Below are 17218 nucleotides of genomic sequence, written 5' to 3'. Positions count from 1 at the left end.
GTGTACCAGAGAGCTTTTTTAATTAAATGGCGGGGGTGCCGATTGCGCTTGCGTGAATTGTATGCCGCCTTTCTGCCGGTCGTGATTATTGAGAATACGTGATAACTGTAGCGTCTCTTTATATTTTGTGATTTTATTACCTGTGCCACCTAGTTTTTGGACCGCCGGTAAGTAAAAACCATGTTAATTTCAGAAATCATTGTTGTTAATGTGCGAAATGTTCTGTTCACGGTGTTGGATTTCGTGAATTTTCCACTCGCAGTAAACGCCATGCTTCATGACGCGTTCGTGAATTTCCAAGTTTACCGTTATGATGTCAGTAAACTTATTGGCGCGAGTTGATCAGTTTGGCTTGGTCGTGTTAATTTACGTAAGATGAACATTTAGCGATGTATGTAGAGACGTCCTTGAGATCTCGAAATAGGCTACAACCAGTCGTAGTATAGGGCTTCTCTAGGGCGCTTCCAGTCATTGCACTTGAAATGGTCTATTTATATGATATATCTTGAAAGCCAGCAAGATGCCTGAAAATTATTAATCCCGTCATGTTCTAATGCCGTGAAATATCAACAAGGCAGTTTGTAACTACTTAAGTACTTTAGATCAATAAATAAGTATTGATTTTATCGATAGACCATCAAACCAACCCAAACTTAGTAGCTAGAAAACACGAAATTTCCTTTCCAGTGAAATTTGAAGATGGTTGCACCTAAGAGGGGTCGTGGTGGTCGCGGAGGCGCGGCCGCGAAGGCCAAGGCCGCCGCCGCCGCCGCCGTGGAGGAGCCCGCGCCCGAGGAGGTGCCGGAGACCATGGAGGCCTCCGAGGACAACAATGGGGACGCAGCCGCAGCCGAACAGGAGGCAGAAGACAATGCTGCCGACCAGTCCACTGAAGAACAGCCCGCTGACGGTGAACAGGACGCAGCCGACACTGAACCCAAGCCCGAGGACAAGAAAGAGGAGAAAGTGGAATCTGGTAAACTCCTTGTTGAGAATCTGCCGGCAAGCTATCTCTTTGACTACCAGGAGAAGCTTAAAGAGCTCTTCTCAAAACATGGAGAAGTTACCGCTGTCAAGTAAGTACTTTTTAGGAGTTTAATTATTGTAATGGTTGCAACTTCATGTTTACTGTTTGATAACATTCAAATATCAGTCCCTGATCATAACTGTAACTCATAGTATATAAATAGATCTGCTCATTGTTATAATTACTCAATCACTAGATTGATTATAATTATAATTTTTAATTGAAATGAAATAATTCTGAATTTGCCGACTCTGGGTTGCAGACCGCACTCAGAGTTTGCTGACTGGCTGTGACGGAGATTAACAAGAGCAATTTTCTTTCTTTTTAGACGTGGTCCAATCATTGTTACTGAACAGACCACAACTCCGACATTATCGGCCATAGTCGAATTCAAAAACAAAGAGTCACTGGAAAAGGTAATCAAAGTTTATTATAACTATAATTTAATTATCTTCTATAAAATTAAATTGTAGTACCTTTTAGAATAATCACTGTGCCAATACTCGGCATATTATGCTGAGTGGTGCATTTAATTTAAGTCTTTTTATGATTCATGATTTTTTGTTATTTTCAAGTTCAGTTAATGCAACTGTTTTCATCGTCAGAACGAGTGACTATTTGAATGTTGGTTGAAGCTGGTCTTCTACTGGAGTAGGGCTCCATTGGCTACTATTTACCATTTTTTTATTTAAATGAAATCAAAATTTTCTATGATTTATCATCATGATGTAGTAGATCAGCTACCCTTTCCCTCCTTAACTATGATTTTACTGTTTCTAGACTGCAAATTGCTTATTTATAAAAATATAATAAAAACAAGATAATGAGCATTTCTCATTTTTTTATGTATAAGTACTTTGCAGTCGAATTTCAGCAGCATTCCCTCCACTTTCTATATTTATTTATCTATCTACTATCTCATCTCTTCCTTCACCATCATGTTGTAAAATAACTTAATGAGCTTCCTGGGAGTTCGAATTGGTAACTGTAAAGAGTTTACAAGACAGGTTATTTACTAAAATGTTAGTAGTACCTATTGATTTATTTGTGACAGGTATATATTTAAATAAACACATTCAAATTTGTTGTGTTGGTTGTTAATTTTATAGCTATAATCACTCATGATTCATCAGATGGTTGCATACATATGCTATATACTGTGGAATTATAATTAATGATGTACCATAGTGTTTTAACATACCAGACACAGTTTGTATACTATAAAACTATGTGATTTGTACTAGCATCATAAGTATTTGTAGCTCTACGTTCGAGAAATGCTGACCACAAGGAAAATTATACTTGATTTATATTTTGATGGTTTAAAATATGATTAAGTATACAATTTAGATATATCAAACAACAAATAGAATGTTCATGACTTAAAATGCATAATTATAAACATAAGTATTTACCATTATATTATTAAATGTGAGTAATATTGTAAACTACAGCATACATGATAAACTGCACTACTGAAAAATCGTAAGATGCAGTGAAAATCCAGGAATACAAACACTATACCTACACACATACCTCAAGTTTATTGCAGGACTGATGTTACCAACTTGACATATTTGTGCCAATTTCTGTCTTCTTTTCATAACTTCTCTCTCTTTTTACATAACTAAGAGAGGGATACTAATGGAGGATCGGTCAGTCTTAATATATAATAGCAGCTGTTAATTTTACACAGAAAGTAACAAATATTTTGAGCAAGTAAATTAAAAAAGTTTGAACCAAAATCTCTATGTCAAGTTGGTTGCATCCCGGCTGTGTCCCCGGCAGGCAAACTGTTAGCGCCATCAGTACAACATGTTGAGTGTTCACAGTTTACTAATTTTGGCGACACCCTAGCAGCGGAAAGCGCCATTTTCCCCTATTAGCTCAACTCAAAGACCAATGTGTTGAACTTATCATACTGTTTTTCAACTATTCACAAAGAAATAGAACACATTCTGAAAAAGTTCAACAAGTTAGACCTCAAGTTGAACTAATCGGAGTAGAGATAAAGTGAGTGCGCAGTTTGCCTACCGCCCACGCAGCCCAACACTTCCACCCTCCCCAGTATACCCCACACCCCTCCACCCACAGGCACTCACGGAGGAAGGCACGACGCTGGAGGGGCGACGCATCACCGTGGCGGTCGAATGCCGCGCCGACACCGCGGTGCTGGTGGGCGTGCCCTACGAGGCCGGCACGCAGTACGTGAGCCAGCTGTTCGCGCAGTGCGGGGAGATCGCGCAGGTGCACGAGTTCAGCAAGACTAAGTACAAGATCTGTGAGTGGATTGGTTATTGATTTATTGTTAAAGATACTAGATAGTTTTTTTTAATATAGGTCACATCGTTTTATCATGGTGTGCCTCCTTCCAAAATGGACACTATGGACAGTAGATGATATCAATTTGGTAGTCAGGAATGTTGAGAAGACTTGATAATTTATGCCAATTATCATGAAACGTGACTGGCTAAAATCAGATTTCAGGCAAGTCCCAGTTTAACACATCAGTGAGCTGAAATTCTATAGCTTCCATTGGCATAACTAATCTATCTAGCTTAGTAGCTATCGGCCCTAGAAGTTGGCATCTATATCCCCTTTCCATGGGGCAAGACATCTGACGGAATCCTTATTACATTAAAATAAGGGTAGTTTTCGTTTGTATCAGATGTCTTTCCTCGTGGAATGGGATATAGGGCCGATATAACTTGTGAAAAAAAAACGAATGGATAGCAAAATTTTAATCATTGCCAATCATGCTCTATAATTTCAAAATAGAATTCTCCTTTGTCAAGTCTCACCCCGATTGCACAAAACATTCAGTAATATTAATCTAAACCTTTGATATTGCGATTTACATTTAGTTACACAATGTATAAACCACCTTATACTTACAGGTGCTTTATATTGTGTACCCTGCCACAGTAACCTAACCCCTATCCCCCCCACAGTGCGGGTGACATTCCAAGACAAGGAGTCGGTGGAGAAGGCTCTGCGGCTGGACCGCGAGCTGCGCATCAACGGCTTCCTCGTCACCGTCAGCAAGTACCGCGACGACGATGAACAGAAGCAGATGGCTAATGCCAACAAGGTACAGTGGACTTTGTGATTAGAGATGTGAAGTGGAAAGTCGAGATTGATGTTGGGCACAGAATGTAAACAACAATTTATACAGGGAATATTTCTTCAAAGTAGGTATCGACCGTGGCAGTTCCTCAAGAAAAGTCCGTGTTCACGAAAGTATTGTAAAGAAATATTTTTAAATGTATTTTTTTCTGTAATGTACTAAAGTAGTTTTGGATGATGTCATGTTTAAAAATATGATAGAAAACTAGGTTTCGGTCAGCTGAAATTTTAACAACTACTCTAGTGTTTGGCGTTACAATAACAATCTTACCAAATAATTTAGAAACTAGAAACATATAGACAATCACATCTGTGTAAACATACTTGTTATTTCTGCAGTAATGGAAGTCTTATTTAAGTGGCAGGGGTAAAACTAACTATCGCGAATTGCAGTAATGTGCCAAAACATACGTAGATCTTAATTAATGATCAAAATTATGAATTATGATGTCGATGTTCAAATTATGTTGGCGATGTTTATTTAATGTAATGTAGTGTATAAACGATACGCAAGAATCTCGTATACACGACTAACTGACTTGTAAATTTTTGCTCTTTCCTCTTGATTTTAACCACACTTGTATATTCTATGATAAGATTGTTACTTCCTCTGTCTTGTTGCCGCCCGAAAATGGCACTTTCTTTAGCAATAGCTATCTAATAAGGGGCCGGTACCTAAAGTGCCATAAGCACGGGTTAAAGAAGATTTTTGCACATCTCCATCATCATCGCATCAAACATTTCATTTAAAACTTGACCACCATATTTAGTTGGTAATATTCTGATGCTCTGTTAATTTGATGCTATTGTCTTACTTTTCCTCATTGTGTATTACTTTTCCTCATGTCCTACATTTCTAAATTCCAGAACAAGCGGCAGCACCCGCAGCAGCAGAACAACCGCAACAACAACTCGCTGAACAACTCGGTCGGGGGCGCCAACAGCGCGCCACCCGCGCCCCGCAACAACAACTTCCGCGGCGGCCGCGGCGGCGTCTTCAACGCACGGGGCAACTTCAGAGGTAACGCCTACTTAGGTAACGATCACCGCTTCTTACTTACACATTAGTAGTTTTTAGACTGTGTATGGTGGAACTAACTTGTCTGGATTAGCATAGGCAGCACCTATTCTTTTCATGTAAATATTATTGATGCCAGATAAGTTTGCTTCACTGTACCAAGTTAGATTTTACCAAAACGTGGATAAAACCTTTACGCAAGCTCACGTTACAGTAAATAGCAGACATTGACGCCCTTTGGAAATTCGTTTAACAAGAAAAGTGAATGTATTTGCCAGGAGATTATAGGATATCTAATAATAAAAATAAAAAAAAACTTATGCCAACGGGCACTGCTGCTCATCATCTGGCTTACACAAATGAGCTATCGCAATCCTAATAACGGCGAACAGCTGAGCTTCAATAAACTTTATTTTTATCCTGTTTCCCACTGCTGTGCAAAGGCCTACTCACTTCTACACTCGCCAGATTCGCCGCTGTCAATCATCAAGCTCCATTACCCACAGATTATTTGCATAATCCTACACAGGACATGTATAAATCACGGTGTGTGTGTTGTTTCAGGCGGTCGCGGGCGCGGCGGCGGCGGGTTCCCGGCGCGCGGGGGCGGCTTCCCGCGCGGGGGCTTCGCCGGCGGCATCAACAACTACATGCCCCCCGCCTACATGCCACGACCGGTAACTAGCTACCTACTTTATACCAGAAACATAGCCTGTAAACAATCAACTGTCAGAGATGAACTTTTTCCGAGACAATGTATCCGCTTGGCAGGCGGATTGGAGATAGCATACAATGAAACACAACAATTTATCGTCCAAGACGTGAGAGTAAATTATATATTTGAAAAGTTAGCTATACTACATAATAATTAAAATGGCCTTGGATTTCGACCACAGCCATTGCCAAGATTGTCAAAAACCTGCTGAATATGAAATGGACCAAGCGGCACTCTAGTAATATTCATGCCAGGATAAATATGCAACGAAATGTGAACGTTCATGTATGCTAAGTGCTATTCACATTTCTAAATGCGTTGCAGTTTATCTGATTTCTTAGAAGCTTGGTAACCTAAGAACTGTGTCAAATGTACCTACCATTTGGAAGTAATCCAATGTCAGTCAGTGCGCTACATATCTTATGAAATGACATAATTTGTAATGTTTAAATTTGTTCCTCAGCAGGGTGGCTTCATGAACGACGGGCAGCGGCCGAACAAGCGGCTGAGGCAGATGTAACCTTACTACTAAGTTTTAAGAGCGAAATTCGTGCGTCGTGTCCTATGTTCGTGTGTGTTGTGAGTGTGCCGCGTCGCTAAAGACTACATTGACAAGCGCCCCGCTGTCTCTGAGCAGTTCTAGTTCTGGCTTCCAGTGTCTACCGCCATTTTAAACTTTATTGACGTAAGCATAGGGTAATATTCAGAGTAGTATTTTTCTTGACCTATATTGCCTTCTGTGCGGACGGCCGGTGCGTTCAGTTGATCACTTCGACATTTTTAACAGTTATAGAATAAGATGAATATATTATTCGGTATACAATTATTACATTATATAGTGCATGTAGTTTTTAATCAATAGTTGAGATTTTTACTGAGACTAGCGCATCCCCGTATTCTTGTTAGTTAAATCAATGTTAAATCGATGTTCACATATTTTTATGTGGTATTTTAGTGTAATACAGTAAGTATAGACACTGGAAGCGTGCGATGGCGTCGAGCCAACGATATCCTAGTGACTAAAGGAGAGTTAAAAATTATTATAAGGCCTAGTGTGTCGTTGGCGGGCGCGATCCTAATGAATTTTCCAGTCATTTTTGACGCGTCTTGTGCAATTAACTAGAACTCTCTCGGAGACGGTGGCGTTCAACCCTAAATATAGTTATTTGTATTTACTAAGTACATAATTAATTAAATGAATTGTAAGTTATTATCTTTTGACGGGTAATAAACGTGATCACTAACTAAACATTCTCTTTTATTTGTGTGTACTTATAACAGACGGAAAGTAGAATTTACAGAAATACACTTATCACTATAAAACTTTTTTTTATTAAAATTTAAAATATTCAATAACTATAATAATATTTACAACTTATTTACATAAGATTAATTACGAATAAACATATTGTATCGATATGTACAATAATACACAAGTAAAATGTTTCAGCATTTTGATCAATGAACATGTTTTAGTTTTACGAGATCGTTTACAAATTTACTAATCGAAAGACAAAAATGTATCTTTTGAAACGTGGTTCTGGTTACATATCCGTAGTGTAAAACAAACGTATTTAATTATTTATAGTTCTTGTATTAATTAAAGACTTGAGTAGGTTAAGTACCCAACGTCTAATGCGTTGTATTGTGGTGTAGGTACCTACATATTTTAAAGATAAATAATATATTTCCCTACATTTGTAAATTGGTTAACACATCACGTAGGTAACTAATCATAGCGATATTTTCCTTGAATTTAATTACACATCAAACAATATCATACTACCTATATCTGTCTGACATTTCGCAGGTAACTCTATACTTGAGCAAACATTATAATTTTATTATCATACCTTCTTACTTCTTATACTCAACTTTTAAAAATAGGTATACAAATCTTAAGTCACTGGTACTTACAATTAAACTGAAGCGCCAATTATTCAACAATAACTACACATACACATATTTGTACCATTCATCTTCAATATTTAACAGTTTCACACACGTTCAAATGCATTTTACAACTACACAATACTACATACAATAATTTGACATCAGTCAAAATGCAATTTAACGACGCAAAGTTCAATAAACTTTGCACAAAATTGCAAAAATCCTTTGCACTAAAGCTACGTTCCCAGTAGACAAACTACTAAAGACGCAGCGAAACTTGTAACATAACAGCCTAGGGTATAAAACTGGGCCACAGAGTATAAAACTTATGCCATTATAAGTTTCATACTCTGTGCGGTTTCCGCTGCGGCGACAGTATCTTGAGCATGGTGACCATGGGAGCCTCGAAAGCCACGGAAATGATGAAGGCCAGTACGTAGGAGATTACTGTGAGGCCCAGGAACAACACGAACTGTGGAAGAAGGTATGAAATGAAGGAGTTAGTTTACTAAGTTTCAGGAATAGATAGATAGCGTTACGCGTTTGTAAATCTGTTGGGAACATGTTGGGATGAATTCACAAACACAAAGTAGGTACCTATGTATCACATTCATGCTGATACCTCATGTCTATATAGGTAGCGGTGTATCAAGAGCTATAGAGACACCACAAATATAATGCACACACAATTTAATCCACATAGGTTGCGTGCATTGAGTATCGTATGCCGACAATCCTGAATCTCATTAGCCGTGCCGTTACATGATGATTTTTTAAACACTGGACAGTAGCAGTAGAGAAGTCTTAGCTCGTCTTGACAGAAGAGACATAAGGCAAGTCACTATTTAACTGAGTATACTAAACCTCCTAATTATCCATGTTATACAAATCCTTTCAGCTAGCTTCTTAACCATAGAGTAGCACAACACAACTCATCTGCACAGTAGTTATATTCAACTTACAACGAGCAGCTCCCCCAGATGTATCGGATGCGTGAGGTGCATGGCGACGTAGCGCAGCACGACGGGGTGCACGAGGTACGCGCAGTAGGTGACCCGCGAGAACGGGTACAGCACGGGCGCGGCCAGGAGAGAGCGCACCCAGCCTGTGGGGAGAGGGGAGGATGAGTCGTTTGTGTGATTGATGGATTGAGCGAGTAAACTTGGCTCCTGGCTGATAAAAACCAGATGTTATGTTAAGTAGCTCGGGAGTCCGGCTTGACGGCCGATGCCAGTTACCTCCGCCGCAATAGAATAGAATAGAATAAATATTTTTTCAAAGAAAGTAAGTACATACATCCAGACCAAAACCAATGTCGCAATATCTGAGTTGCTAGTAGAATACAAAGGAAATTGGTGATCCATCTCACACCGTAGCTCCTGCAGGTAGGAGGAGCTAATGACTGTTAGCACTAAAGTTGTGCTTTTTTTCATCTGGCCGCTAATGATGATGAAGTTTGTCCAATGCTGGAGAGCTTATTATACTTATCTAGAGTAAATCTAATTCAGCACTTCATAAATAACAGGAATTTATCATGTCAAAACTTTTATCCATAATTTTTTTTGAAACCAAGCACAACAATCCGTACTGCCAACCGTCACCAACATACCTCCATATCCCGTAGAACAAGCCACGATGATCCAGCCGATAGCAGCGGCCCACAGCGAGTGCGACAGCGCGCTGTACGCCGCCGCCGCCGCCACGCTCAGCCGCGTGTTGTAGAGCCCGAAGATCAGGAAGAGAAGTGTGCCCGTGCAGCACAGCCAGCCCACGGTTACCCATAGCTGTGGACGGAGAGAGGGGTTAGGGATGGAGGAAATAGTGACAAGGGTAACTGCTGGTTTGGAAGATGAGGTAAGTTTCTTGGTAGGTAAGGCCTATTTAATCTACTTATTAGCATTATTTCTCTGTGTACTTAATTAAATTCAGTTTATTGATAATTTACTGTCAGACTGGGACGTAAAAAATAATCTGAATCAATGCTAAAAAGCTAAAAAGGGATCCCCTCAGTTAATGACAAAACTAACCAATAGAAAGTCAAGAGTTTATTATTACCACTCCTAACTATTTATCATTCACTTACTGGACACGTTTCAGCACTCAGTTCTGTTTCCACTGGATGCAATTCATGAAGACCAAGCAGCTCAATCCACCATCCCACCTGGCCACTCCTCTCACCACAAACCTCACCTTATTCATCCGTATCCTCAAGTTGGTCTTGAACAGTATCCAGCCGGTCGCCATGCCCACCAGGTACGGGCCGAGCCGCGTCCACGGCTTGTCGTAGATCTTGTCGAAGGACGTGAACGGGTCGTCGCCGTTGGGCACGTGCTCGTTGGACCACGACACGTAGCCCGTGGTCAGGAGCGAGGAGATGAAGAAGACGCCGGTTAGAGCTGCTGAGAGGTTGAAGTTGCTGGGGGAGTAAGAATATGGGGTTAAAGGCAGGGCAATGAGATTTCATTTAAGACCTTTGAAATGGTCATGAAATGGGATGAACTAACTACTTATATCATAGGTACATAATTGGTTTAATTATTACGTGTCTTCTTCTGCTGAGTTTATTGGCCACAGAAAAGAATGGATGGACATGGGCCTGGTGTGAAATTGCAGGCCTAGACTTCTCGGAGGAGTAGTGGGAAGGAAGAAGAGAAGATATCTACTTACATTTACCAATTTTTTACTGCTTTTACGGTTCATAGTGAGGGTAATATTGTGATATTACCTGGTAGCCAGAATGAGGAGGACAGCGCTGACTGCGTAAAACTGAGTGTCGTCTGACAGGTACCAACTCCATAACATGCACTGTAAGGAAAATAGTTCATTGATTTAACTAATCCTGAAATAAATAACTATGTATTTAGAACTAAAAATGTGAAGGAATAAAAATTTCTTAATGTAAGTAAGTACTAATGGAGTGTAATGAGTGTATCCTCTAGGTATGACTTCTGTAAATAATGAAACAGCATCAAAATGGCCGCCGTTATATAAATTAAAGTATTTTAAACAGCAGTGTTTTCAACCAAGGATAAGAGGTTCGTCCGCCATTTTTATAATCTTTCTTTACTCACTAAAGTTACTCGTTTATTAATATATTTTGTATTTAGACCATAACAAGACAAGCACATACCATCTGCTCGACCGGGAACAGAGTGTTAATATACAGCAGGTTCCTCCACCAGTACTGCGGGCAGGTCTCGTGGTCCAGCGCGGGCGGCTCGAACACCGCGTTGTGCTGGAACCACTTCATCGTCACCTCGACGACTCCAAGCATGAAGAGGTACGGCGCTGTCAGTCTGTGGGGAGGAATAATGTCTCAGTAATGGCTAGCATCGACGGAATATTTGGGATAGTTGGATTTGTTATCTATATTGCACGTGAGGGACCCCTCCAGCCCGCTGGATCTATGACCTGTAACCTTAATTGTGTAATTAGGTACTTATACTAAATAACTATAAGAATTAATTTTAAAAAATAGCCCAAGCAGCCAGTATAATACTGGATGAGGCCAGAGTGTTGTGACGCTCCAGTTGACAAATATGTCGAGCAGCCAGTAGTGGATGTTACACGTTGATGGAGCTGATGGCGTTGATATAGGTCCTATTCAGTATTCACATTGGATAGTCCTACCACAATATTAATTTTATTTGTTACTGACCTCGCAAATCTATAGGCGATGAGTCCGAGGAACTGCAGCAGTCCGGCGGTGAACTTCCTCCTGCCCTTCGTCAGCAGGTCCAGTTTGCCCTTCGCGTTCGTACGGAAGTACAGGAACGTCACCAACATGCCTCTGGAATAACAGACAGGAACACATTAGCAAGAAATAATTGCGGTTGAGAATTGCGTTTGGCGCCCAACGTGGAGCCTGATATTTATTGGCGCCCAAACATGGTACCTTCTATTCTCTGTGGGGGTATAAGTATACCTGTACCTGACTCACTCGAATGGAACCTTTTTGCATATCACCAAGGTCTAAACTGACTTATTATTTAGCTTGGACCATTTACACATCTAGAGTAAGTCTAGTGGTTTCCTCCCCATGTTTTCCATCACAAGTAAAGGTAAGCTCGTTAAGTATAACTTCACAACAGATGAGGCTACTAAGGTTTCATGGGTCCTTTCAATACCTATTAAAACAGTTAAACTCACCCGAGACAGAAGAAGGTGTCGACGCTGTACACGGCGCTGATGATGAGCTGGAACCAGAAGCTCTGCTCCAGCATGGCCCGCAGCGCCGTGTTGTCCGCGTACTTGAACACCACGATGCACGTGTGACCGAAGATCACCCACACCTGGAGATAGGAGGGTTATTAGGTGGAGGTTTAGAATTGAGACCCTTGGTTGATACTAAAGGAGAAGGACTATACAATCATCAAAAATATAGAAACCTATAAAATAGATAAAGTTTCTCATTATATTGTAGGTATACTTTACTAAGTACTACTCTAACTAAAGCCTTCCAGACTGATGCCCTGGGTTAGGTAGCTTCTGATATATGCATGGAATAAAATAAAAGAATAAAGGGGTCATGTTCATGGAAGAAGCCACCACAAGAAGAGACGTATATATATCCTGTATTATACGCCCGGAACCCTGGGTATATAAGTACGTAGTAGCTAGGTAGTCAGTGACTGACGCTATATTAATCTTACATGCCCATCCTTTCACCAGAGAAACTAACATTACTTAGCTTTGTATTTATCACCGATATGGCAACAAGAACAATTAATATCCAGCAGTTCTATGGAAGAGAGAGACAACACTCACCATAGACATGCAGCGCAGGCCGTGCACCACGGGGATGGTGTCAGCGCCCACCGACTGGTCGAAGATCTGCAGGATGTTCGCCTTCATCGAGAACGACAGCAGCAACTCCGACCACACACCTGCGGAGGAATAATGCTTGTGAGTTTGTGCTAGGGTTGTACGAAAGGGGAGGATTTCCATCTGTTTCTTCGTACCTATACGTCCGGAAAACCCATGGCATTCAGCGGCAGACGTTTATCTAACTGGTCAATCCTTAACTCGCTAAGAAGAAGATGTGATGCTTTTAGTGTGGGTGGTGTGCATGCATTCATTAAAGCCTCTTTCAGGGATTTCCTCTAGTTGGGTAGGTTAGGCAAGCCAATTTGATAGAAATTCAGATTATAACTATTTCAAGGATTCAGAAAACCGGTGGTCAGGACCTAACCTTCCCCGGACGGGGCATTGCGTTTAGAATAATGTGCTTAGGGGTTTGGTGATGGAGGATGTTAGTAGGCCAAAAGTAAGTTCACGTAAAGAGTCTGTAGATAAAGGTACTCACTCAGCTTGAGCTCCCCATCGTTGGACACGGTCTCCGCGGTGAGGCGCTCCTCCGAGTGGTTGCTGTTCAGCGCGATGTTGTTGTTCTCGTTGTACAGGGACTTGCCTGAAACAATTGCTGTATTTCCTTAATTATGTTATCGCTGTTCGAGCTTTTTAAGGTACTGTGTAGGACAAACTGTCGGTTTCACAACTGCAAAAGGTCGCAGCGTGGCGTTTGGCTTTTGGCAGGAGCTTTTGTGAATGTTATATTAGTCTATGGTTATACCCAGCGTCTCATCAACAGTCCGTAATCACCAAGCTTTGTTCATTTACTCTAGTGAGAAACTGAGCATGTGCAGCTTTGAATGATTACGGACTGATGATAAAAAACTATACATGAGATTGACAAAAGCTCCTAGCTATCATAAGAACTTACCCTTAGCGTCGGTGGCGGCGACGAGGCTGCGTCCGCTCTCGACGGCGGCCATGTTCTCCACGCGGCGGCGGCGCCGGCGCACGTCGCGCGCCAGCTTCATGTCGTACGCCGTGGCGGCGACCAGCAGCGTGCCCACGATGCAGCATATGCTCCTGGAAATATCAACATGTTTAAAGAATTTGTATTTGTACAAGAAAATAAATATTCGCTTCCGAAAACCTCTTAGAGCAGTGTCTCCGACATACTTAATTAGATAATATGCATATATTACTCAGGCCATTCCGTTCACTCGTAGTTTGATCGTTAACGTTTTCACCACGGTGCAGAAACATCCGGGCCTAACCGATTTGTTGAAAGGAGAAGGTAGAATGAAATATTATTCCTTTCAGCTCAGCAAATTTTCAGCCTGAGCTGACTTGAGCAACCTTCAAGATCCAATTTTGGCTATAAGTAATCTTAAAAAAATAAATAAATAATATAACACTACAACTCACAACAACACCCGGAACGTCGGATCCTCGAGGTACTGGTACGTGCCCTGCGCAGGCGCCCGCACGGCCAGCACGGCGTGGCGCAGCAGCGGCGCGCGCGCGGCGGCCAGCACGCGGCCCACGTCCGCCGGCGTGCACGAGCGAGGCAGGCAGAGGCCCACGTGAACTGTGCGCCGCTGGGGGGGAGAGAGATGGATGTAGGTTTGTCAGGGTTATCGGTAGGGGTCAAGATTGTGCGTAAAGAACTTGTGTACATTTTTTACCATATGCGCAAAAAAAATTATGGGATTTAAGACGCATCTAGAGTAGTTCTACTTCACATTCACAGGTGGTAGGTAGGTTATAGGTAAATAAGACATAAGCAGCCAAAAAAGCTAAGTGCCTGAAGCTTGAAGCATTTGGATATAATACTAGATAAAGGAGACCGTTTCAAAATTCCTCCACAGCTGCACGCTGGTCTCTCCCAAGAAGGGCCACGACACTACGTTCATCTAACCACTAATGTATGGCTCGTCCACTTTGTGCGTCTCAATGGTTTCTTATAAAGAGAGAAAAAGGAGTATTTATCTTACGAAGTTGGTGATCTGCGCCTTGGGAGCCAGCGTGAGGGCGAGGCGCGCGCTGTAGAAGGCGGCCTCGAAGGGGGCCCGCGCGCCGGAGAGGGACACGTCGTCGCGCCACGCCGCGAAGATCTGCGACCCGCTGCTCTCTGGGGGACACGGGGGGTGGGTTAGAAGGGGAATAAAGGGACGAATATGTGAAATTATATTGTAGTCTGGAAATAAGACGGATCTATTACAATTGACCTAAGTACACCTTATTCTACTCTTCCCAGAAGTAGGTACTTACTACTACTACTAGTACTTACATAGCAAAATTATATTTATTTTGTTACTTTAATATTTTTTGCCATATCGTAGATCAAGGGAATCTTAAAAGTCAATTAATTTGTTGCAAAGGGTATTTTCAAAACTCCTTTAAAAATATAAAAAAAAACAATCACTATTTCGGACGCTTGACATAAATGAGAAAAAGAAATATAGCTAAGGGCTCTCAGTGATTGGGGGTAGATTGTAAATAGTGCCACAAAGGAAAAAAAACTAAGTATGTAGGTAGGTACTTAGTTCTACAAATGGAAACGATGAAATCACAGATGTAAATCATCGTTCAATAAGTAAATAAGCAAAAGCATACTAATAAAGTAAAACATTTAAAGCAGGAAATTGGGAACTTTTGCTTGAAGGTTTTCCAAGTTATGGCCAAAAATGTGACCTACAGCCAACCTACAGCCTACACCAACAATACAAATATGGCGGTTTTCCTTGACATCTGCGTGTTTGGGTCATGTCATGTTGCTTTCTCATATTTATCTCCATGATTGGGACTTTGGAGACGATAAAAGCGAATTATATGAAATAATGAGAGGTCATCAATATCCATGTAAAGGTTATCTAGCCACTTATATCAATTAATGTTTAATTTATTGTTGGTTATTATGATTTTATTAAATCATACCAAATATAAAGTTTGTTCCATTGACCGGTCAGGGTAGCGAGTTCATATTTTTTAATATTATCGCATAAAATATGCTAACGCTAACAGATGATGCCCTTTTCTGTTTTACATACTTATACTTAGTTCTTAGACTTCTTAGTAGGTAGGTACCTATCTGATACCGTATTTATAAATGCACACTACATATGTTCACATCCATAATTCATTCTTAACTCACAGTAAGTGTAATTTAATTTACGGTTTACTTAATACACATCAAATTAACCCAGAATCAGAGTTTTGCAATTTGTATCCAATATTTAAATTACATTTTGATCTGCAATAAGATTATAACACGTACATACCTACACATAACATAACAATTCTGCAATTACGTAGGTTAGTATTTTCATACATCTTCTTCGTCTTCTTCCTTCGCCTTGACCTTATTTCGCGCCGGCTTTGTGCGTAATATCACATCATTTTGGCCTACCCTCATTCACTTCACGCTTTATGATATTTTCTTCTACGCAATCCAATCCAGCCTTCTTCTCTTACGCATTCTTTCAGTTCTCATTTCCAACATTTTCATTCCTTCTCATGGCAAGCCCAAACCAACAAAGCATATACGGCTCACAGGATTACTAAACTAAATGTAGATCAATATCGCCAAAGATACTTGATGTATCGAAGCCTTTCCGCGTGCTTGTTGCGCCACAGATCTGAGTGACGCCACCGCGACATGGACTATTACTGGCAAATTACAGCTGTTAGACCAGCGAGGGTTATGCTGTGCCTGTAATATGCTGTAATGTAAGGTTCAGTGGCCCGATTTTTATTATTGTTGTTAGCGTATCGGTGACAAACATTACAGCTTACTAGGGTTTGTCACAGTAGTAAAACAGAGTTTAGCCAGACACGTCCGGGGACGGGGTGCGCTTGTTTGGATATAATATAATGAAGGGTCACTCGGAGAAGCTCCTTTCGTACACCCCCGTTCATTTTCAGTGGGCTATTCCCAGTCAGTTCTATTATACTGCTGAAGCTTCAACTAAGCTTAAGTACTAAAATAATGTGTGACTTTCCGTTAGCGTGACCCACTTAGACCTAGATAAACATGGCTGGCCATGATGCCCATCAGCATTAGATAAGGAAATTATCTTTCCGAGACACATTCTAGGTGTATACCAACATAATTATACTTATAACTATTTGTTTAATTAATTATTTTTTTAATGATAAGGACTGATGCTACGTTACGGAAATCTGATACGGCCAAATTTAATGATACAAATTTGATGTGGACTCAACTTTCATGCTACGCTATAAGCTTACGTCCGTAGCAGCGAAGAGCGTGGCACTTGAACGAGCGTGCAGTAATACAATTTATGCAATAACCTGCCCATTACATTACCATCCGACCTTCGAGTAAAAAGCTCAACAATGACATAATAGCAGGCAGCTCCAAAAACAAAGGAAGGTGGAGGAAATAGTGGTAATATTGGCTGTTAAGTGCATGTAATTTATTAAACCTTATCCATTTTAAGGTCAGGTATGAAATGTATGCGGTAGGTTGCACGAAAAGGAGCCTAATCGTGTCATGTATCACCTGTCTCTTTTTATATAGGAGTAGTACATCCGCAGAGCACCCTATTGGAAGTCAGCCACTGACCATTTGTCATCGACACCCTAGACGAAGACGATGGCAACCAGTATCCAGAAATAAAAAACT

General features: G+C 40.9%; 2 protein-coding genes across 4 annotated transcripts in view; one reads left to right on the top strand and one right to left on the bottom strand.

The window, feature by feature from the left end:
- Positions 1–9: 9 nt before the first annotated feature.
- LOC105383680 (heterogeneous nuclear ribonucleoproteins A2/B1) lies at positions 10–7135 on the top strand. Of its 2 annotated transcripts, none has more exons than XM_038108023.2 (8): positions 10–167; positions 688–1076; positions 1356–1443; positions 3122–3308; positions 3979–4118; positions 5021–5174; positions 5736–5848; positions 6350–7135. In XM_038108023.2, exons 2-8 carry the CDS (start codon positions 700–702, stop codon positions 6404–6406), a joined length of 1116 nt encoding a protein of 371 aa, XP_037963951.2. In that variant the 5' UTR covers positions 10–167; positions 688–699; the 3' UTR covers positions 6407–7135. The 2 variants fall into 2 exon arrangements, with proteins under 2 accessions (XP_037963951.2, XP_037963950.2); XM_038108022.2 differs by having other exon boundaries at positions 5021–5189.
- LOC105394449 (nose resistant to fluoxetine protein 6) overlaps positions 6854–17218 on the bottom strand; it is a 27994-nt gene continuing 17629 nt past the window's right edge. The window contains exons 3-15 of one of the 2 annotated variants that reach the window (XM_048626062.1): positions 14565–14701; positions 13996–14168; positions 13502–13653; positions 13085–13201; positions 12547–12665; positions 11929–12071; positions 11438–11569; positions 10910–11075; positions 10505–10584; positions 9970–10195; positions 9389–9563; positions 8742–8884; positions 6854–8251 (exon numbers count right to left, since the gene is read on the bottom strand). In XM_048626062.1, the coding sequence (XP_048482019.1) occupies positions 8123–8251; positions 8742–8884; positions 9389–9563; positions 9970–10195; positions 10505–10584; positions 10910–11075; positions 11438–11569; positions 11929–12071; positions 12547–12665; positions 13085–13201; positions 13502–13653; positions 13996–14168; positions 14565–14701 (1892 nt within the window). In that variant the 3' untranslated portion in view covers positions 6854–8122. The remainder of the gene's footprint in view (positions 8252–8741; positions 8885–9388; positions 9564–9969; positions 10196–10504; positions 10585–10909; positions 11076–11437; positions 11570–11928; positions 12072–12546; positions 12666–13084; positions 13202–13501; positions 13654–13995; positions 14169–14564; positions 14702–17218) is intronic. The other variant, XM_048626063.1, reaches the window with a different exon arrangement.

This window comes from Plutella xylostella, chromosome 15 (assembly GCF_932276165.1).
Source record: "Plutella xylostella chromosome 15, ilPluXylo3.1, whole genome shotgun sequence".
Taxonomy (NCBI): domain Eukaryota; kingdom Metazoa; phylum Arthropoda; class Insecta; order Lepidoptera; family Plutellidae; genus Plutella; species Plutella xylostella.
Note: the sequence above shows the minus strand (reverse complement) of the source record. Positions and strands in the feature narration are given on the sequence as shown.